Raw genomic sequence first — 22895 nt, forward strand, 5'->3', positions numbered from 1 at the left:
TATAGTAATGACTATATTCTGTGGCAGAGCCAGGGTGAAATTCCCCTTTAAAACTCTTTCCAGGCATTGTTCTAATGAAAAGAGAACTGCTCCATGTTCAAGAGCACTCTGATGCATTCTGACCCAAATGTAAGATATTATGGGTTCTTAGGTCACTAGGACAAATATGGCTGCCTCTCTCTCACACACATACAGCGGAGTGCTTTCTAGGAGCTGTCTCATTAGTTTAGGGTAAGCATGGTTTGTTTCTCCTGTCAAAGGCAATATGTATTCTGCCCCTATCCCACATTGTTGCTTTAAAGGCCCAGTGCAGTCAAAAAAACATATTTTATATGCATTTCCACACTATGAGGTTGGAATAATACTGTGAAATTGTGAAAAGTATGATAATGCCCTTTTAGTGTAAGCTGTTTGGCCTGCCTGGTGACATCACCAGGTGGTAAATTTGTTAATAGACCAATAAGAGCGAGAATTCCAAACTTCTCTGCCAATAATAGCTAGTTTTCAGTTTTCCCCTCCCCACTTAGACCACTCCCAGACAGAGAAATTGCTCTTTGCTAAGAAACTATTTTTGTTTATTTTTGACCATTTTAATTGAAACAATCACAGTAAGGTACTGAATTGTTAATCAGAAATGATTTGCTATTGAGATAAAAACTGCTACATTGAACCTTTAATTTGGAGTTCGTCATTTTCAATGCTGCAGATTTAGTCAATTTCATTTGGTCTTATTCTTCCCAAGACAATCAAGAATGCTAATGAAACTCATCCTCAACAAGAGGATGATCATAGATCAAACTAGGAGTAAACAATACAGTGTTTTCTAACATTTTTATTGTTGAAGAATACAAGGGTCTATAGAGACTCAAGAAAACATGTTTACATCCATGCATGGTCAACAGATACTAAGCCTATATGGATTTATCAACAAAATTATACTTGATGAGTCAAATTAGTCTTATTGCTGAAGTGTATGGGGACCAACCAGAGTCGGAGCAATGTTTAGATGACAGACAACAAAAATTAGAACTTAAGCTTGATTAAGAGTGCTCTCTGCTGGCAGAAAGAAAGTTTCACACTGTATTTGTTTTTTATCGCATACAGAGACGCTTGAGAGCCGAAATGACCACTCTGACTGGTCTGTCACAGGATTCTTCTGGGCAAATTCTCTTCTATCCATGGATTAAAGGTCACAACCTAAACCAAGAGAAAAGAAATACAGGTTACTGTAGCTACTGTGACCATTGTCTGTTAGCTGCGGGATTGTGATACTGAGCTATTTATGCCAATCAAATTAGTCACATGTGCCGAAAACAACAGGTGCAAACCTTACAGTGAAATGCTTACTTATAAGCCCTTAACCAACAATGCAGTTAAAATAAGTAATTAAACAAGTAATTAAAGAGCAGCAGTAAAATAACAATAGTGAGACTACAGTATATACAGGGGGGTACAGGTACAGAGTCAATATGCGAGGGCACCGGTTAATTGAGGTAATATGCACATGTGGGTAAAGTTATTAAAGTGACTATGTATAGATGATAACAACAGAAAGTAACAGCAGTGTAAAAGAGGGGTAGGGGGGGGGGCAATGCAAATAGTCTGGGTAGCCATTTGATTAGGTGTTCAGGAGTCTTATGGCTTGGGGGTAGAAGCTGTTTAGAAGCCTCCTGGACCTAGACTTGGCGCTCCGGTACCGCCGTGCTGTAGCAGAGAGAACATTCAATGACTAGGGTGGCTGGAGTCTTTGACAATTTTTAGGGCCTTCCTCTGACACCGCCTGGTATAGAGGTCCTGGATGGCAGGGAGCTTGGCCCCAGTGATGTACTGGGCCGTTCGCACAACCCTCTGTAGTGCCTTGCGGTCGGAGGCCGAGTAGTTGCCATACCAGGCAGCGATGCAGCTGTAGAACCTTTTGAGGATCTGAAGACCCATGCAAAATCTGTTCAGTCTCCTGAGGGGGAATAGGTTTTGTCGTGCCCTCTTCACGACTGTCTTGGTGTGCTTGGACCATGTTAGTTTGTTGGTGATGTGGACAGCAAGGAACTTGAAACTCTCAACCTGCTCCACTGCAGCCTCGTCGATGAGAATGGAGGCGGCTCAGTCCCCTTTTTCCTGTAGTCCACAATAGTCTTCTTTGTCTTGATCACGTTGAGGGAGAGGTTGTTGTCCTTGCACCACACGGCCAGGTCTCTGACCTCCTCCCTATAGACTTTATCATCATTGTTGGTGATCAGGCCTACTGTACCACTGTTGTGTCATCAGCAAATGTAATGATGGTGTTGGAGTCATGCATGGCTGTGCAGTCATGAGTGAACAGGGAGTACAGGAGGGGAACAAGCACACACCCCTGAGGGGCCCCAGTGTTGAGTATCAGCGTGGCAGATGTGTTGTTACCTACCCTTACCACCTGGGGGCGGCCCATCAGGAAGTCCAGCATCCAGTTGCAGAGGGAGGTGTTTAGTCCCAGGGTATTGATGAGCTTTGAGGGCTCTTTGGTGTTGAACGCTGAGCTGTAGTCAATGAATAGCATTCTCACATAGGTGTTCCTTTTGTTCAGTTGGGAAAGGGCAGTGTGGAGTGCAATAGAGATTGCATCATCTGTGGATCTGTTGGGGCTGTATGCAAATTGGAGTGGGTCTAGAGTTTCTGGAATGGTGTTGATGTGAGCCATGACCAGCCTTTCAAAGCACTTCATGGCTACAAACTAGTGTGCTGCGGGTTAGTCATTTAGGCAGATTTCCTTAGTGTTCTTGGGCACAGACACTATAGTGGTCTGCTTAAAACATGTTGGCATTACAGACTCGGACAGGGAGAGGTTGAAAATATCAGTGAAGACACTTGCCAGTTGGTCAGCGCATGCTCGCAGTACACGTCCTGGTAATCCATCTGGCCCTGTGGTCTTGTGAATGTTGACCTGTTTAAGCTCCGGAAAGCGTGATCACACAGTCTTCCGGGAACAGCTGGTGCTCTCATGCATCTTTTAGTGCCATTTGCCTCGAAGCGAGCATAGAAGTAGTTTAGCTCGTCTGGTAGGCTCGTGTCACTGGGCAGCTCTCAGCTGTGCTTCCCTTTGTAGTCTGTAATGGTTTGCAAGCCCTGCCACATCCAACGAGCATCAGAGCCGGTGTAGTACGACTCAATCTTAGTCCTGTATTGACACTTTACCTGTTTGATGGTTCGTCTGAGGGCATAGCGGGAGTTCTTATAAGCTTCCGGGTTAGAGTCGCGCTCCTTGAAAGCGGCAGCTCTAGCCTTTAGCTCAGTGCGGATGTTGCCTGTAATCCATGGCTTCTGGTTGGGGTATGTACGTACAGTCACTGTGGGGACGACGTCATCAATGCGCTTATTGATTAAGCCAATGACTGATGTGGTGTACTCCTCAATGCATTCGGAGGAATCCCTGAACATATTCCAGTCTGTGTTAGCAAAACAGTCCTGTAGCAGCATCTGCTTTATCTGACCACATTTTTATTGATCTAGTTACTGGTGCTTCCTGCTTTAATTTTTGCTTGTAAGCAGGAATCAGGAGGATAGAATTATGGTCAGATTTGCCAAATGAAGGCCGAGGGAGAGCTTTGTATGTGTCTCTGTGTGTGGAGTAAAGTTTTTTTTCCTCTGGTTGCACATTTAACATGCTGATAGAAATTTGGTAAAACGGATTTAAGTTTCCCTGCATTAAAGTCCCCGGCTACTAGGAGCGCTGCCTCTGGGTGAGCGTTTTCTTGTTTGCTTATGGCGGAAAACAGCTCATTCAATGTTATCTTAGTGCCAGACTCTGACTGTGGTGGTATGTAAACAGCTACGAAAAATACTGATGAAAACTGTCTAGGTAGATAGTGTGGTCTACAGCTTATCATGAGATACTCTACCTCAAGCGAGCAATAGCTCGAGACTTCCTTAGATATCGTGAACCAACTGTTATACAAAAATACATAGCCCGCCGCCCCTTGTCTTACCAGACGCCGCTGTTCTATCCTGCCGGTACAGCGTATAACCAGCCAGCTGCGTGTTGATAGTGTCATTGTTCAGCCACGACTCCGTGAAGCATAAGATATTACAGTTTTTAATGTCCCGTTGGTAGTTTAATCTTGCGCGTAGGTCATCTATTTTATTCTCCAAAGATTGCACGTTTGCTAGCAGAATGGAAGGAAGTGGAGGTTTATTCGATCGCCTACGAATTATCAGAAGGCAGCTCGACCTCTGGCCCCTTTCTCTCCACCTCCTCTTCACGCAAATCACAGGGATCTGGGCCTGTTCCCGAGAAAGCAATATATCGTTCTCATCAGGCACATCAGAATCTTTAAAGGAAAAAAAGGATTCTGCCAGTCCGTGGTGAGTAATCGCAGTCCTAATTACCAGAAGTTATTTTCGGTCATAAAAGGCGGTAGCGGCAACATTATGTACAAAATAAGTAAAAACATAAGTTACAAAAAACGCAAATAAACCAACCAAAAAACACAATCGGTTGGGGACATGTAAAAGGTTGGCCTTCTTCTCCGGTGCCATTATTATTTCATCCCTCACCTTAAAGTGTATCCTTGGTCTCTGCCTTTTCCTTAGACTCCTCCTCTACTACTAGATTCTTCTTACTGAGGTGCCGCACCACCATTGTGGCATTGAATGCCCTCTGAAAACATATAGTCCACAGGTATAAAAGTGTGCTTTTAGAAAATATACTTTTTGCCATTATACCACAGTGTACCACAGTGACATAGTCATATGTTCCTAGTGATTGACAAAAACGTACCTCTACCATAGACTACTTAAACTGGTACAACACTTCCACTCAAAAAGAACTAACTGAAAGAACAGGCAGAGCCACGTATTCAATATAATTTCCCAGTGTGGCTTGCTTTGTTGAGGAAATTGTAGCGTTACCACCCATGACTGTATTTGTTAGTGAAATGGTTGTTGAATTTGTTCATTTTCAGTCCCGTGGCTTTCACCATGTTATCATTTAAATTAATCTCTTTATGACAATACGTTACATATCTCATTAGAAAACTCATGGTTTACAGGCCACACCAGGCCTGCAAGTAGGGTTGCAATATTCCGCTAACTAGAAATCCTGGTTGAATAATTTCTTGCTTATTCCCTCTGTTTTCCATGAATTTTCCAACTGTGATTTCTGGAAAACCTGCGAAATTTGGGAACGTTACCAGAATTTTGCAATCCTACCTACAAGTCACATTATGCTGGCTTGCAAAGTGATATAAAATTCCTATTATAATCCAGACAGATTTTGGATATCCAACAGCTGGAATTTTTATTCACCCGCAACATGCATTCTTTATGACTGCCAGAGTTAGGAACATTTTCGTCTTGTATTATTGGCTGTACGTTTGTTTATCCCATGTGTAACCCTGTGTTGTTGATTTTGTCACACTGCTTTGCTTTATCTTGGCCAGGTCGCAGTTGTAAATGAAAACTTGTTAAATGAAGGTGAAATAAAATCAAAAACATTGTGTGGAGACTACTTACACCATTTCAACTGGAACAAACATTTCAATAACAGGCGCAAAAAATCTAACTAACTGATTGGATTTGTTTTGAAAAATGTATGTTATTTATCTTTATGTAGCTTAAGATTAATCAATCAATGAATGTATGTGCAAAAACAAAGATATTACAAACTATTCAAAAATTATCTACTGCAGTAGACTATGCTGGCAAATATGATAATGATTATGGTACAAATGTGGTCTTTTAGGGTACCAACCCAGCGACAAAGCTGTTAGTATCCTGGGAAACAGAAATGTATCTTCACGTCGTACCCCTTCTTTTGGAGAACGAGAATATAATTAGTGTAGATTTATATTCAAAATATTGGGTACAAAAATGTACCACCAGACTCTTTATCCACATATGTACCCTCAAATGTACCATGAGGTACCATGTGAGATCATTATGTGTACCTCTGAAGGCACATTGTGTATTTTGATATTGTTGTTCCCTAGGGAACAATATTGTACCCTAGCTGCACCCTTATTTCTAAGAGTGTAGTGCATTCCTGCACACAGAATAATTGATTTACATAGTCAATGTAACTGTATATATCTAGATTCTAGTTTTATGGGAGATATTGTATTGTGGAAGATGATTTGGACATTTTAAACAGTGCCCAGGCAGGACTAATCTTACCTTCCACTGGCTCTTAGCAAAGTTCTTCTGGATCTGCTTACTGACTGATCCATGAATGTTCTTCTCCAGAGCGGCTCCTCCTGATATCCTGAACACACACAGCACCAATCAACAAGCCATCAATACCATTATCATATAACTTTGGAGTCATTAGCCCGCTATGCAAAAACTGGTTGAATCAAAGTTGTTTCCACATCATTTCAACAACCAAAATTCTATGTTATGACGTTGAATCAGCATGGAAAACTGATTGGATTTGAAAAAAGTAACCAACTTTTAACCTAAATCCAATGACATGGTGATGTTTTGTTGATTTCACGTTAGCTGACAACCACACCTCAACCAAATGTAAATCAAAACTAGACATTGAACTGACATCTGTACCCAGTGGGATGCTATGTGTACCGTATACTACATGTGATATAGTGACAGACCTACGGAGGCTTTTCATCGAAATTCTAGAGGGAACATAAAGTGATATGCAATCAATATAGATCAAGAAAAGTATTATATTTTGAGCAGAATGAATCTATTATATGTTTGGATTAAAGTGATCTATGTTTAAAACTCAACTGCCATAAACATTACGATAGGCTATAGAAGTATAGAAAAACTTGAAAATATCCCTAAATATCAAAGTACCCATTCATTGTGTTGTATAGAACATCTCATTCTTTACTTCAACTGACCAAATACATGCACACTGATAGTACTGAGAATGTTTACTAAACATGTTATAGAAAAGAATACACACAAAGCTACTAATCTTTTTTTAAACTCACCAAAGATGCTTCAAGGCCTGCTCACAATTGTACCTCTCCTCTGGTTCTTTCTGCAACATGTGCGGAATGAAATCTTTTGCTGAACGGAAAAATGTGGAGAGAGAAGCAGCATTCAGGAGGACATACAATTTCAAGACCAAAGAAAGTTCAATTAAAAGCACGTTGAAAGAAAGAAAAATAAGTCATTATTGCCGAGACAGTGATAACGTTGCATGACAAATAGGTGTGAGATGTGATGTGATGAACTAATACAGGCTAGCTAAAAGGATCTCTCATAGACCAAGGTCATACTTTACCTGAATTAGAGATTTCATCCCAATACGGGGAGTCAAACTCATATTCAGCCTTCATGATCTGCCGGTACATATGTGACTCACTCTCGTCATAAAACGGAGGGTAGCCACAGAGTCTGCAACGTAAAAAATAAATCCTTTTAGCACAACATAACTTTTCACTTGTCTGTATTAAGTCAACTGTGAGGAATGAACCATTACCATACACTCACAGTATATAGGTGATCACCCCCAGAGCCCATAGATCCACTTCTTTGCCATATGATTTCTGCTGCAGAAGCTCTGGTGCTGCACACAAAATGAAAGAGAAGGTTAATGTATGAGGCTCAAACTGCTTTAATTCTACATGATGAGGGTTCAGAAGTGATCTATGTATTTGGGGATCCTCACCCACATACGCAGGGGTTCCACATGCTGTGGTGAGCATCCCCTGCTCCTCCATCTTGGACAGGCCAAAGTCACTGATGACAATCTTGGAATCTTCCGACGGAGTCTGATACAGTAGGTTCTCAGGCTGGAATGATAATAATAGAAGGCCTAAAATAATTGACAATTAAGCTGTATCTATCAATCACTTGAACACTTGTACCAAACAATAAGAAAATCACATGAGAGTGTTGATCCCAATTATATGGAGCACATTGACCATCTACCTTAACCTGTGAACTCTCAGATACATTCTATTCTCTTTTATGTTGATATACCTGGGGGACATATAACAGTAACCTTACGATGCTGTTTATAGTGAGGTTAAGTGTTTTTCTAACAGCTAGTGGACAGTTGTACCTTCAGGTCCCTGTGCACGATGCCCAGCTGGTGGAGGTATTGGACTGCCTCCAGAAGCTGTTGTATGACACGGCTGGCATCCCTCTCAGTGTAACTCCCCTTCTCCAGAATACGGTCCAGCAACTCGCCTCCTGTAACACTGTGGTAACAAGCCATCAATTGCATTGTAAAATATAAGCAACAAAATAATCAACAATTCATCTTGGATTAGATCATTTCAGGGTATCTAAATTAAAATCCCACCACCCACAGAGTCATAACCAGATAAAGCTTTGTAGATGTCTCGAAGGTCTCCTCCAATGCCACAATGTTGGGATGGTTGATTCTGAAGGGGAAACAATGGATACACTCTGAACCATTGATTTCTTGTCTATTTTGTATTAGCTAAAAGTGCAGATGTGACACTAACCTGCGTAGCACTGCTATCTCATTCTCCAACATGGCTTCTTTGCCCTTTAGCGCCCTCTTGCGGATACACTTGACTGCTACAAGTTTCAGGGTGCGGCGGTGCTGAGCCACGCGCACCTCAGAGAATGATCCCCTGAAACACACCCACATCATATTAGTAACCATTCATACAGGCTTTCGTTCTCATTGCTTTATTTTGGGATGATAATTATTCAGTCACCCGATGAATTGGGATGGCTTCCCCCTCTGACAACTCCGGGGCCCTCTGCTAGAGAATTGTAATACTTCATAATGGGAAGAATGTGCCAGGATTTCAGTAAGCATCAAGGCATCAAGGTAATGGCTCTCACAGAATTGTATGGCTCTCACACCAAGTAAAGAGCCTTATATCTGTGTGGAAACGGCATGTAGATCTAATCCTATGTGGCAAAAATATAACAGACACTCACTCTCCTAGCTTCTCTCTCAGATCATACACTGCTGTGATGTCCTCTGCTTTCTTCCTGAATTCCTTCCCCAGAGGCATCTTCAATAGGCTATATGCAATGGGGAAAATAGAAAAACGTAATGTCTCCTGTATTTGAGCAGAAATAACTAATTCACCATTCAAAGGAAAAGCAATAGGGTTATTCACCCAATCCAATTACACTGGTTAGTTATTTGGCAAAAAAAATACTCTAGGGTCTGCACATCTTTAGTATTAGGTTAAGAGTAGCCTTTATTTATATTCTGATGTGTGTAACTTGCCAAATCTTACTTTTAAACGGTGTTCAAATTAAATAGCCATCATAAAATAGGTCTGGAAGTAATCTGAATAATCTTTATACTGCTTTGAAGGTTTCTGAAGTTTCCGTCACTTTCCATCGAATGGTCATGTTCCATGCCAAATATGTCTGTAGGACTTCACTATTATATTTTTCCAACAGTGTAACCAAAATGTTAAATGCACAATTCAACTTTACAGCCTCAGGCGCATTTTAAATATATATTTTGATAGCGTTCAAGCCTATAACATTCATGTGTTTATAACCTATTGTATTAACTCCACATAGCACGGCAGAATGACTTGGTCAAATCTAACCTCCTAGTCTAAATAGGACATGACTATTCAAATCAACTTTAATCTACCTGTAAAGTCTATATAACATAAAACAAGTGTGCTGTTTGGTTATATGTGGCGAAAAATAATAGGATGCCAGTTTACCTGTTGATTGCAGTGGCGGAGAATAATCCTGACTGTTAGCGTTCTTCACAATTCTTCTCTCTGTACCTTCGTCACCACTGTCCTCTATGAGCATTCATTGAAAATCACACTTTTTTCCTGAAGCAACCTTGTCCACTCCACCCACACACTAACAGTACAAAGAGAAAAGCGGATGGAGAAAGCAAAGATGAAAACTGCCTCTCACAGTTACTCAATGCATCAGCTTCAAGAAAACAAGCCATGTGTAACAGCTTACTGTCAAGAGGAACTACTCAGTAGAACATACAGTGAACAGTACATATCTCTGCATCTGGTACATTAAGTTTGGTAGCACTGTTTACAATTTGATCAAGGAGAAAGCCATGTGCATCGGTTGACTTGCAGGTTGTCTAAGCCTGTGAAAGGAACACCACAGGCCCTATATTTACATTATGTAACCTGGCTTTTGTCTCTGCAACACCAACCTGCACTATCCTTCTATGGGCACAGGGTTATCCATTGAATCTCATCTATCCAATCCATCTGGCACAAAGAACTCAAACAATCCTCTCGGCCAGAAGAACAGTCTATCCCACATTATGCATGCCTTTCATAGCAGAGCTGCAAAACAGAGGAAGATGCATTTACCCTGAGGACAAAATCATGCTTCGGAACAAAATAAAAACAAATAATTGGGCTTAATTACTGTGCCTATTCCATCTGAAATCAAAATATATACTCATTACTAATGTGAATATTATTACACTCTCTATTGTAATCTATAATCTGCTGTTAGACACAGTAATTTCAAACTTTTAACTGCAGTGTAGAATTCCAACTGTCCTGAGTGAGAACTGTCCACATTTTAGGCATGTTGATATTGTTGTTATTGTGCCATCCAATACTGCCGATGTAAATGTGAATACTATTACAAAATCATCTTTCTGTGATGTTTGGACATTTTAGCCATTAGAGGGAAACATTGTCTGAATACACATGATGTCTTAATGTTTCCAGTTGGACTTTTTAGAAAGTATCTGTAAACTCTTCACTGTAGCACAATCAGTTAAACTGGTACTAAAATACATCTTGATTTTCAGGAACCTAGGCCTTAATTTATTGCAAAGCAAAAAAAACTCTCATTACACATTGGACTCAGGCCAAATTCCGCCAGAGGGCGCTATTGTTCCTGATGACGTTTGTCCTCTGACGTCCAAACATAATCTGCCCAGCTGCTGATACACTCCATGGTTGAGGTCAGTTCTGAATTGAGTTGCGAATTGCTCTTTAAATGCAATTCAATTATTGAATTTGAATTGGCCACACCCAACAGAAAGCAGAATTTGAATTTGAATTAAAGGAAGTATAATTTAATTAAATGAAATTCAAATGGTTTATTTATTCTACACATCACGATACAAATGTTTATTTTCACATCATGTATGGCTACCAATGCCATGTAGCATATGGTTGAAACATGTCATTTTTAAAACTCATTCTCCTAAAACAATTTTAAATAATTACATGTGTGTTGTCTATAATAATTGATTATGTTTCCTTTGGGGTGTGGCCAATTCAAATTCAATTAATGGATTAATTTCAGAAATTCCGAATTGACGCCACCCCTAATACATTTGTGTCCCCCCACACCACTTCGTAGATCCTTCATTCAGGATGCAAAGGTATCGGTTTCCTCTTTAGATTTAATGGCATGCCGACCCTTAAGAGAGTCCACTGTCCCACTGTTGCTCCACAGACTAGGTCCAGACCTCCTGGCCGATACTCCCTGCTTAGGGAACATGTCCTCTCCCTTGGGAATTGTACGTTTGGGTACACCTTCTTTCCATGGTTATACTAATGTTTCCTGTGTCCTTATTTCTCTTGGTTAGCCTACTGTCTGCAAATGCTGTTACATTGTAAATACATAGCAATTAAAAATACATGTTTCACTTTGCATCAAATTGCTTGATCCTGGGTAGATACATTATAATGTATCACTAGCCACTGTAAATAATGCCACTTTTAAATGTTTACATACCCTACGTTACTCATCTCATATGTATATACTGTACTCTATACCATCTACTGCATCTTGCCTATGCCGTTCTGTACCATCACTCATCATATATTTTTATGTACATATTCTTCATCCCTTTACACTTGTGTGTATAAGGTAGTTGTTATGGAATTGTTAGGTTAGATTACTCGTTGGTTATTACTGCATTGTCGGAACTACAAGCACAAGCATTTCACTACACTCACATTAACATCTGCTAACCATGTGTATGTGACAAATAGAATTTGATTTGACATTATAATTACAAGTGTATCCTTTGCAACAGCATCGTAGTAACATAACATTTGATTCAATGTATCCTTTGGGACAGGTTATAACAAGGCAAGGTGTGCCTTGTTTAAGGGTTGTTACCCTAGTCTATTAGGATACACATATCAACAACATAGCTAGCTGGGTTTTTTGTTATACTTTCCCTTGTTACATGTAACAATGTCACACTTTGTTTGGAGTTATTAACATGATAATTCACAGGTGACTTTGAAATGTGTAATTACAAAACCTAAGTTTGCAAAAACATGAAGTAGATCATGAGTAATTACACATGTGGAATACCCTTCAGCAAGTGGACTTGTAATCACACTAGTTAACTGGCCTTCCATAGCTCTTCGGAGACTAAGTCATTGGTACATTTTTATTTATAAGGCCATACTGAGACAGCTCTCATTCGCGTACTTATATTGTCCAGCAGACTAACGCCAATGCTCAACTACAGTGTCTTCAGATAGTATTCATACCCCTTGACTTCCTCCACATTTTGTTATGTTAAAGCCTGAATTCAAAATTGATTAAATATATTATCTTGTCACCCATCTACGCACAATACCCCATAATGACAGTGAAAACATGTTTTTTGAATGTTTAGCAAATTTATCGAAGTAGTATTCACACCCCTGAGTCAATACATGTTGGAATCATATTTGGCAGCGATTACAGCTGTCAGCTTTACAGCTGTCAGCTGTGCACACCTGGATTGTACATTATTCTTTGAAAAAGTCTTCCAGCTCTGTCAAATTGGTTGGTGATCATTGTTAGACAGCCATTTTAAAATCTTACCATAGATTTTCAAGTAGATTTTAGTCAAAACTGTAGCTCAGCCACTCAGTAACATTCACTGACTTCTTGGAAAGCAATTACAGTGTAGATTTGGCCTTGTGTTTTAGGATCCTCTAGGATTTTGCCTGTGGTTAGCTCCATTACATTTCTTTTTTATCCTGAAAAACTCCACAGTCCTTTAACGATTACAAGTATAACCATTACACGATGCAGCAACCACTATGCTTGAAAATATGGACAGCGGTACTCAGTAATGTGTTGTATTGGATTTGCCCCAAACATAAGACTTTGTATTCAGGACCAAAAATGAATTGCTTTGCCACATTTTTTGCAGTATTACTTTAGTGCCCTGTTGCAAACAGGATGCATGTTTAGGAATATTTTTTATTCTGTACAGGCTTCCTTTTCATTCTGTCAATTAAGTTAGTATTGTGGATTAACTACAATGTTGATTCAGCCTCATTTCTCTATCACAGCCATTATTGTTTTAAAATCACCGTTGGCCTCATTGTGAAATCCCTGAGCGGTTTCCTTCTTCTCTGGCAACTGTATTTATGTAGTGACTTGTATTGATACACCATCCAAAGTGTAATTTAGAACTTCACCATGGGCCTCCCGAGTGGCGCAGCGGTTTAAGGGTTTGGGTTTGGCCGGCCAGAATGTCCTCGTCCCATCGTGCTCTAGCGATTCCTTGTGGCGGGCCAGGTGCATGCATGCTGACTTCGGTCGCCAGCTGTACTATGTTTACACCATTCTAAAGAAGATTGAACTGTGTCACAGGATAATTATTTTGTTGTTGAATTGGGTCCATTTTAGCTGCAGTGTAAAGACAGCTTTAGTGTTGTTTTGTAAGCAACAAAGGCAAATAATTCACAACAGAGGTTTCTATCATCAACTGTGCTTTAATGTAAAAAGAACAAGAAACAATAGTTTTAACTTTTCTAAGTACTACCAGTTAAAACAGTGTATTTCTTTTGTTAGTAGCTAAATATTTTCAATTTATATCATGAGTAATATTTGAACTAAAAGCTGCTTGGTTGCATAGTTTAAATGCTTGGCTGATCTTCTCTTGAAGAGAAATTAATACATTAAATTAATATAAATTAATCTCTACCAGTTACATGTGTTCCACCTGGCAAGCATGGCTAGTTCCGAGGACCAGAGTCAGAGTAAGTCCAAATGATTTTAGAACATCCAGAGGCACATTGCCACAGTGAAATGTGTACTCTGTGTCAGGCTTATCTGAACAAGTGCTGTATACAGTGCCTTCGGAAAGTATTCAGACCCCTTGACTTTTCCACATTTTGTTACAGCCTTATTCTAAAATATATTCAATTGTTTTTTTCCCCTCATCAATCTACACACAATACCCCATAATGACAAGGCAAAAACTAGTTTGAAGAACTGAAATATCACATTTACATAAGTATTCAGACCCTTTACTCAGTCCTTTGTTGAAGCACGTTTGGCAGTGATTGGCACACCTGTATTTGGGGAGTTTCTCCTATTCTTCTCTGCAGATCCTCTCAAGCTCTGTCAGGTTGGATGGGGAGTGTCCCTGCACAGCTATTTTGAGGTCTCTCCAGAGATGTTAGATCTGGTTCAAGTCCGGGCTCTCGCTAGGCCACTCAAGGACATTGAGACTTTTCCCAAAGCCACTCCTGCGTTGTCTTGGCTGTGTGCTTAGGGTAATTGTCCTGTTGTGAACCGTCGCCCCAGTCTGAGGTTCTGTGTGCTCTGGAGCAGGTTTTCATCAAGGATCTCTCTGTACTTTGCTTCGTTCATCTTTGCCTAAATCCTGACTAGTCTCCCAGTCCCTGCGGCTGAAAAACTTTGCCACAGCATGATGCCGCCACCACCACGCTTCACAGTAGGGATGGTGCCAGGTTTCCTCCAAACGTGACACTTCGCATTCAGGCCAAAGAGTTCAATCTTGGTTTCATCAGACCAGAGAATCTTGCTTCTCGTGGTCTGAGAGTCTTTAGGTGCCTTTTGGAAAACTCCATGTGGGCTGTCACGCGTCTTTACCTAGGAGTAGCTTCCGTCTGACCACTCTACCATAAAGGCCTGCTTGGTAGAGTGCCACAGAGGAACTCCGGAGCTCTATCAGAGTGACCATTGGGTTCTTGGACACCTCCCTGACCAAGGCCCTTCTCCCACGATTTCTCAGTTTGGCTGGGAGGCCAGCTCAAATTGATAAAAACCTGTTTTTGCTTTGTCATTATGGGGCATTGAGTGCAGATTTATGTCCATTTTAGAATAAGGCTGTAATGTAACAACATGTGGAAAAAGTCAAGGTGTCTGAATACTTTCCGAAGGCACTGTATATAATAAAGTGCATTTGCATTTGAAAACATGCACTCCAATACTAATAGGGGTGCTCTGTTAAAATAAATGTGTATGAATGAATAATAAACATGGCTTCCACCACAGTCACAGACAACCATGACGTGGTTCTCTATTAGCTGAGTGCTCCAATAACATGTTATTCATATATACCAGATCTGTCTTTTTCTGAACACTACTGCTGCCTCTCAGGTCTGATGGTTTTGACCTTATGGCCAAATTATGAATTGGAACTTATGAGAGCAACCAGTAAATGCTCCTTGCTGAATGAGCTCAAATAAAGTGCACCATGCTATGCTCACACTCCTTGGGCACAGTCAGCTTGTAGCTATGGCAGACCAACTTATAGTTTTGCCCCTCGTTGTTGTCCCAGTGCTCTTTCCCGGACACTTTGTATCGGACAGCAAATTCCAAAGCAGCTCCAGGTAGCAGGAAGGGAGGAACGGGCAAGTGGAAACGAAAGGTGTCACAATTGAGCTGCTCCTGCGTTCCATCCCAGGACTTGCAGGTGGTGGATACCCAGGAGGCCTTGGTTTCTGAGCTGCACCTCCATCCTGTGAAAGAATAGCGCACGCTCACCTCTTTCTCAAAATGGAGGTTGAGGACCTGAGTGATCCCGATGATGCCCAGGTCAAAGCACAAAACCCTCTCCAGACAGACTCTCTGCTGGCGCAGGCGGCTGAAGAATTCAGGTCGATCACCGGGTTGCTGAGGGAACACCGGCTTCAGATACGGCAGCGAGATTTCCAAGTTCTTCCCCCCAGCCAGCTCTGCACCCATCAAAAGCCTGAAGGAGACATGTTGTGGCACAAAGGGATCCTCTCCGGTTTTGAAAACCTTAACATCCTCTAGGTCCAGGCCCAGACAGTCTACAAAACGCACCCCAACATTACGAGTGTGCCTCTTCCACTCTGTGGAGGAGGACAGAGATCGTGCACGTCTTCGGATAATGGGTTTGGGCATGGGCTCACACGAAAGGCCTCGACTAAACTCCAGTTCCCTGGGTGCAGGGGCTCTTGGGTTGGGTGGGCGGATTGGAACACGCTTCCTTTCCACGTCAACTTTTGATCTGAGCATTTCATTCAGATTGATAGTGAGGTTGGTTCCGGGGGCATTCTTTGAGGCCTTAGGCAGTTCACTATTACATGAGGGAATTCTCTCCTTCCCAATAGTCCAATCCATGATGTTAAATTAAAGAGGTCCTTCACACCTTATAAAAAAAGTGAAGGAAAAAGTTATGGGTGCATAATCTCAAATCTGGTGAGTTTTGCAATGTAAAACACATTTAATTTAATAAATAATTTTTTAATAAATAATTTAATAAATAAAAATGTATCCTGTTTTATCTACATTCTTCACCATATGCTTTTGAACAGTGAAACATGTTGGCTCTATATGTCAGTATTGTACTGGATAGTACCATGATAATCTGGTGTCGCGTCAACGTGCTAGTCAGAAATAGGAAACTCGGAAATATCCAACTTGCTAACTGGTTGAATGCGACACGTGTATAACCAGTTATCAAGTCGGAAATGTCTTGAGTTTCTTATTCCGACGAGCACGTGAACGCGGCACAAATATCACACACTTTGCTAGCTTTTTATTTTTCAAATTGGCAGGCATTATGCATTCTCAATCATGAAAATGACAAAGCAATATATACCCATTTAGCTAAAGAAATTGCAAACATGATATTGATTTATCATTTGCCCATCTGCACATTTTCTCCTAGATGAAACATTTAATCTCAACACAGTTCTGTTTCCAAAACTAAAACCTGTAATAAACAGAGTGGACTATGTTTTGTAGACTTTACCCTTTGCCAAAGTTTGGAAAAATGTTGTTTAGGAGTGCAAGGGCGAATTGAGTTATTGCACACGGGCACTTCACAGAATAGGTGTTCCCTAACAAAAATACGCAAATATATTCCAGAAAGGTTAGTTATAAACATGTTTGGCTATATGCTTCCAGAGACTTCCAGTCATTGCGCTAACGCTTGTTAGCAATGGCTCGCAAAACTACCTTCAACTTCCCTCAAACTGCATGCAGACATTAAAATGGTAGACCTATCCATGAGTTCACCTGACTATAGGTAAGTAGAAAAAAAGGGCTTAATTGTCAACATTTCACACTATCCCTTTAACTATTAAAATGGGTGGACTAGATGGGCCTACCTAAAGTGCTTTTATTTCTAAATGGCAAAACAGATGCTTGAAAATACGCTGAAAGAGAAGGTGACATGATGCACTGCCGCCTCATTTTCATCATTTGATCTCAAATCCAAAATGGTAGCATCGACCCATCCAGACAAAATATTAGCTTCACTGTCCAAATACATATTGTATAACATGCACAAAAAAGAGCCAGTGTAAAACAAACAATTCATGGTGTGACTAGTCTGGGCTACAAAACATGTGACTTTATATAGCATACATACAGTCCCCAAAATTCCTGTGTGGGGGAGGGTGATTCAGCACTGAAATAGAATGAACAGAATGGACTTCCCCAGTCAAGTCAATGATGTCATAATGGGTGGACTGGCAGCCATAGAGTGGTGAGGAGGAGAAAAGCAACTTCCCTATTCATTTTCTGTATTCTGGGTTCACTCAAAGTTTTAAGCTTTGTTTTACTATTGACAGTTACAGCTGTTTAGGTGATTGTATATCGATTCACTCTCCTTAAAATGTAAGTAATCTGATTTATTAGCTTCAGTCTGAATTGTTTAATCAAACTTTTCACTGCCAGCTCCTGATATCAGAGCATAAAAACTACAATCTGTCCCCTGAATTAGCCTACTGCGGCACACATGCGCACTAGGCCCGAGTAGTTTTGACCGTTTTCCCCAGCTAAACTACACTGAACAAAAATATAAAACGCAACAATCAGAATGAGTTTTTCCACACAAAAAAGGGCTTTATATCAGACAGAAATACTCCTCAGCACCCCTCCCCTCCACCCTGCTCAGGCAATCCCGCAGGTGAAGAAGCCGGATGTGGAGGTCCTGGGCTGGTGAGGTTACACGTGGTCTACGGTCGTGAGACCGTTTGGACATACTGCCAAATTCTCTAAAATGATGTTGGAGGCGGCTTATCATAGAGAAAGTATGATTCAGTTATCTAGCAACAGCTCTCGTGGACATTCCTGCAGTCAGCATGCCAATTGCAAGCTTCCTCAAAATTTGAGAAATGTGGCATATTGTCCCCGGCACAAGGTGCACCTGTGTAATGATTATACTGTTTAATCAGCTTCTTGATACACCACACCTGTCAGGTGGATGGATTATCTATTGTTTAGTTGAATAGTCATGGCCAATGGTCTTGTGCAATGATGTCATAATTTCCTCAAAGTTTGTACAGCAGATGTAGCCAATTGAATAGTCCACCATTTAAGAATATGCATAAAATGCATCCTCCAAATGCAACATCTGCCTATGCCCACACATATTGTCTCAATAAATGTTTCTATTTTTAATACCCTCAAACACCAAGTTAGGCATAGGCTACCAAATTTCAAAATAGGCCATCATCACTCTTAATCATGAATTATAATTATTTACATTTTAAAGGTGGAATGTCCTAACTGCATCTCCATGCCATTAATTTGATTGATCTTAATCAGTTTAAATGGGAATATGCATTTAGATCCTCTTCAATTACTGTTTCGTGAGCAAATTAGAGCAGATGGTGTTAACAAACTATTAGCCTTTCTTGTACTTTGTTTCAATCAAAGCATATATACTGCCCAATAGTGCATGTACAGTGCATTCAGAAAGTATTCAGAAAGTATTCAGACCCCTTCATTTTTTCCACGTTACAGCCTTATTCTAAAATGGATTCAATCTACACACAATACCATATAATGAAAATAAACCGTTTACATTTTATTTTTTTACATTTTTCCCTCATGTATTAAAAATAAAAGTCTGAAATATCACATTTACATAAGAATTCAGACCCTTTACTCAGTCCTTTGTCGAAGCTCCTTTGGCAGTGATTACAGCCTCAAGTCTTCTTGGGTATGACGCTACAAGCTTGACACACCTGTATTTGGGGATCGTATTTGGGGATTTTCTTCTCTGCAGATCCTCTCAAGTTCTGTCAGGTTGGATGGTGAGCATCACTGCACAGCTATTTCCAGGTCTCTCCAGAGATACTCGACTGGGTTTAAGTCCGGGCTCTGGCTGGGCCACTCAAGGACATTCAGAGACTTGTCCCAAAGCCACTCCTGCGTTGTTTTGGCTGTGTGCTTAGGGTTGTTTTCTTGTTGGAAGGTGAACCTTCGCCCAAGTCTGAGGTCCTTCGCCCCAGTCTGAGGTCCTGATGCTGCCATCACGCTTCACCGTAGGGATGGTGCCAGGTTTCCTCCAGACGTGATGCTTGGCATTCAGACCAAAGAGTTCAATCTTGGTTTCATTAGACCAAAGAATCTTGTTTTGGCAAACTCCAAGTGGGCTGTCATGTGACTTTTACTGAAGAGGGGATTCCGTCTGGCCCCTCTACCATAAAGGCCTGATTGGCGGAGTGCTGCAGAGATGGTTGTCCTTCTGGAAGGTTCTCCCATCTCCACAGAGGAACTCTGGAGCTCTGTCAGAGTGACCATTGAGTTCTTGGTCATCTCCCTGACCAACGCCCTCGACACAATCCTGTCTCAGCACTCTACGGACAATTCCTTTGACCTCATGGCTTGGTTTTTGCTCTGACATGCACTTTCAACAGTGGGACCTTATATAGACAGGTGTGTGCCTTTCCAAATCATGTCCAATCAATTTAATTTACAACAGGTGGACTCCAATCAAGTTGTTGAAACATCTCAAGGAGGATCAATGAATAGAGGATGCACCTGAGCTCAATTTCAAGTCTCATAGCAAAGGGTCTGAATACTTATGTAAACAACGTATTTATTTTGAATACATTTGCACACAAAATAATTATTCTGTTTTTGCTTTGTCATTATGGGGTATTATTGTGTGTAGATTGATGAGGATAAAACATAAAAGTAATCCATTTTAAAATCAATTTTAGGCTGTAATGTAACAAAATGTGGAAAAAGTCAAGGGGTTTAAATACTTTCCAAATGCACTGTATGGTCAACTTCAGCTAACCATCCTAAAATATAATTTGAAATAATTTTTTGGGTGTAACTGTGCTATTATGCTATTATATTCGGTTCTGTTATGTAAAATGCAAATTAATCATTGTGATCTTGCAAGAGATTGATTCAGCTTTGATTTAACTTTACAAAACAAGCACCATTGTGAGAAGTGATACTTTTCTATTTGTAATAATAAGAAGTGATGAGTATGACTATTGAGTAGGCAACAGATCTTGATGAGATGTCATTTTAAGCGATTGTAGCGCCCTTTGTGGTCCTGAAAGGACAGCGCCAGAATCGCGCAATGACGTTAAAGAAGTTGAACCAACTTGTGGTGCTGAAGGATAGCTCTGCCATTCGCCCAGTTCAGGAACAAACAACAATAATTTGCAGTAGGCTTATAGCCTAATAGTCCTACGACTACATGGTACAGCTATTTGTAGGCTATAGGCTAATGTAAATACAAATAGCTTACTATCATGGCACTGTTTATGAGGATAGCTTTATTGCGAGTAAGCATTTTGTGTAGCTTATACACGGTATCATAATCAATTGACCAAGTTGTAAATCAATTGACCAAGTAGTAAACATAAATCCTTACTACAGGGGCCTCCCAAGTAGCGCAGCGGTCTTAGGCAAGGCATCACTACAGATCCCAGTTCGATCCCAGACGGTGTCACAACCCGCCATGACAGTGAGTCCCATGGGGTAGCTCACAATTGGCCCAGTGTTGTCCGGCAGCACTACACCCCTGGTCATGACTGGATCTAAATATCTGTTGTAAGACGACAGTGGCGAAGGATATCAATACTACTTAATGCGGATCAAAGTTCAGTTTTAAGATTCATTGGCGTAAAGTTAACTGGACGCTTCTGAATGATCTTGGAACTGTGACAACGGGCAGCCTCTCCCCGCTTGGTTAATCTGAGACAAAATATCCACAGGGAAGCCTTATCAACCCAACCTTCAGTATGCTATCTTGTATATCGTTTTTTCGCATGAGACAAACACTTACTACAATATGGCCGAGCCTAACCAAACCACAGACTGAACATTGTCCCATGCAATCAGCTGGCAAATTTGACAAACACTTCCAGTTTATTGCAAGGAAACGTGCTTCGGTTGACTACATTCGGTTACATTAGGCTATTGTTTACATATTGCTCATCACGCGCATTGCATCAGGAGATTGAAAATACAAGTGACAGAACCTACCACCGCAGCAAAAAGTCAGGTAAATAACACTTTCTCCTTCTCCTACTGTCAAAAGAACCAACAGCACTGACAATGGTAGATATCATTTTATCCTACATTCTGGCTTGTAGAGTCTTGCATATTTTTTAGGCAGACTTCTTTCAGACTGCATATCCCTGGGTTAACAATGGTAAGAGTCTGATGTTTTGGAAATGTACCCTTTACCCCTTTCGAACTGACTATTGTCATAGATAGAACAATGAGAAAGATATTTCACCGGATGCGCTTGGAATTTCCACTCACTACCAAATATGGAAGTGAGAGGAAGCCTAGTCGCCAGCAGTGGGAGAAGATGGAAGGAGATTGATTTCTCATCGATGAAACAATACAGCTTTCAGTTCACAAGACTATAATCTGTTTTAAACAAAGTGGATGAAGTATTTTAGATTTTAACATTTGCAAAAAATGTTTTAAATCGCGTTGCTTAGTGGGTGTGAAAAGGCGAAATGCGTTATTGCACACGCGCGCTTCACAGATTGTGCGTTCCCTAACGGAAATATGCAGACGTCTGCTAGAACAGGCAAATAGGATCTCGCTGACTCTGCCCACCTCCTTGCTTGTTCTGCCCATTATGACTCATTTGTTTCTATTGGAAACGAGAGGCTGTGGTCTGTCTTGGTTTCGTTATAAAAATCTTTGCTATCGTATTTGTTTATTAAATCAGACTTAAAATCTACAAATCACCTTACACCATAACGACTCATTATTATTTGTAGATCAGTCAGTCAGTCACACTCTACCCACGATACATCACGGTTTTGTTGCTCTCGAACACAGCCTCGGTCTTTGTAGTGCGACTTCACTTTCAGACAGAAAGAAAGACTTGGCTTATCTTTGTACAGTCTATGGCGTATCCTCTCGAGTCAGGAAATAAATATTATATTCTTATGTTGATCCCTTGAAATGGTTGGCTCATTCAATAAAAACGAATGAACAAATCACAACAGCTCACCATTTGTACGAAGTATGTGATGATTGTCAAGTAGGCTATATTTTGTAGGTTGAACCCGAAGACTGATCCTCCATTTACTAGCAGCCTACATATTTCGTAGTTGGCCATTCGCGTGCGTGTGATTACGCGGACTGATTCGCACAACATGTGGGTAAATATTCATGTAGCCAACACACAGTAGGCCTATCCCGGATGCGAAACTCACAATGTGTAGATCATCGAAGATGCGCCCACATACTTCAATTTTGCCATGCCAACGACATACCTGATTTTATCAGGTTGTCTTATGGGAAATGCAGTGGTTGAGCTCATGATAGTAATATTTGTCAGCGTTTTAGTGTGAATTTAAGTTAACAAAAAGGCACCTACTGAACCTGAAACATATTTAAACATCTGTATGGTTAAGGATTAAATAGAGAAAACAATACAGCATGTGTGTCCTTAAAGGATCAGTTGTAATGACATCAATTCCCATAATGCTCTTCTCTGCGAACACAACAGGGCCGCATTCAGCAGAACTAAGCGT

The 22895-nt window shown here is 40.7% G+C and overlaps 2 protein-coding genes across 5 annotated transcripts; both read right to left on the reverse strand.

Moving 5' to 3' along the window:
- Positions 1 to 817: 817 nt before the first annotated feature.
- pnck (pregnancy up-regulated nonubiquitous CaM kinase) lies at positions 818 to 22497 on the reverse strand. 4 transcript variants are annotated; one of them, XM_036988240.1, is made up of 14 exons: positions 22370 to 22476; positions 10082 to 10217; positions 9618 to 9765; positions 8863 to 8949; positions 8415 to 8546; positions 8256 to 8330; positions 8006 to 8144; positions 7610 to 7733; positions 7432 to 7507; positions 7223 to 7335; positions 6927 to 7005; positions 6145 to 6232; positions 4528 to 4630; positions 818 to 1197 (listed from the first exon to the last, which is right to left on the reverse strand). In XM_036988240.1, exons 4-13 carry the CDS (start codon positions 8937 to 8939, stop codon positions 4529 to 4531), a joined length of 1005 nt encoding a protein of 334 aa, XP_036844135.1. In that variant the 5' UTR covers positions 8940 to 8949; positions 9618 to 9765; positions 10082 to 10217; positions 22370 to 22476; the 3' UTR covers positions 818 to 1197; position 4528. The 4 variants fall into 4 exon arrangements, with proteins under 4 accessions (XP_036844135.1, XP_021471749.2, XP_036844136.1 ...); XM_021616074.2 differs by lacking the exon at positions 10082 to 10217 and having other exon boundaries at positions 22370 to 22497; XM_036988241.1 differs by lacking the exon at positions 10082 to 10217 and having other exon boundaries at positions 9618 to 9701; positions 22370 to 22480.
- ppp1r3da (protein phosphatase 1, regulatory subunit 3Da) lies at positions 14912 to 22492 on the reverse strand. The gene is made up of 2 exons (XM_021616077.2): positions 22370 to 22492; positions 14912 to 16282 (listed from the first exon to the last, which is right to left on the reverse strand). The coding sequence occupies exon 2, from the start codon at positions 16252 to 16254 to the stop codon at positions 15346 to 15348; it is 909 nt and encodes a 302-aa protein (XP_021471752.2). The 5' UTR covers positions 16255 to 16282; positions 22370 to 22492; the 3' UTR covers positions 14912 to 15345.
- Positions 22498 to 22895: the final 398 nt, after the last annotated feature.

Source organism: Oncorhynchus mykiss, chromosome 9, assembly GCF_013265735.2.
Source record: "Oncorhynchus mykiss isolate Arlee chromosome 9, USDA_OmykA_1.1, whole genome shotgun sequence".
NCBI classification, from domain to species: Eukaryota; Metazoa; Chordata; class Actinopteri; order Salmoniformes; family Salmonidae; genus Oncorhynchus; species Oncorhynchus mykiss.

Excerpts from the sequence above, each read along its gene's own strand:
- pnck (XM_021616074.2), bottom strand. The coding sequence starts at position 8,939 with ATGCCTCTGGGGAAGGAATTCAGGAAGAAAGCAGAGGACATCACAGCA. Across the intron at positions 7,006-7,222 it reads GGATGAAATCTCTAATTCAG|CAAAAGATTTCATTCCGCAC; the intron begins GTAAAGTATGAC and ends TTTTCCGTTCAG. Across the intron at positions 4,631-6,144 it reads TTGCTAAGAGCCAGTGGAAG|AGGGCATTCAATGCCACAAT; the intron begins GTAAGATTAGTC and ends ATATGTTTTCAG.
- ppp1r3da (XM_021616077.2), bottom strand. The coding sequence starts at position 16,254 with ATGGATTGGACTATTGGGAAGGAGAGAATTCCCTCATGTAATAGTGAA.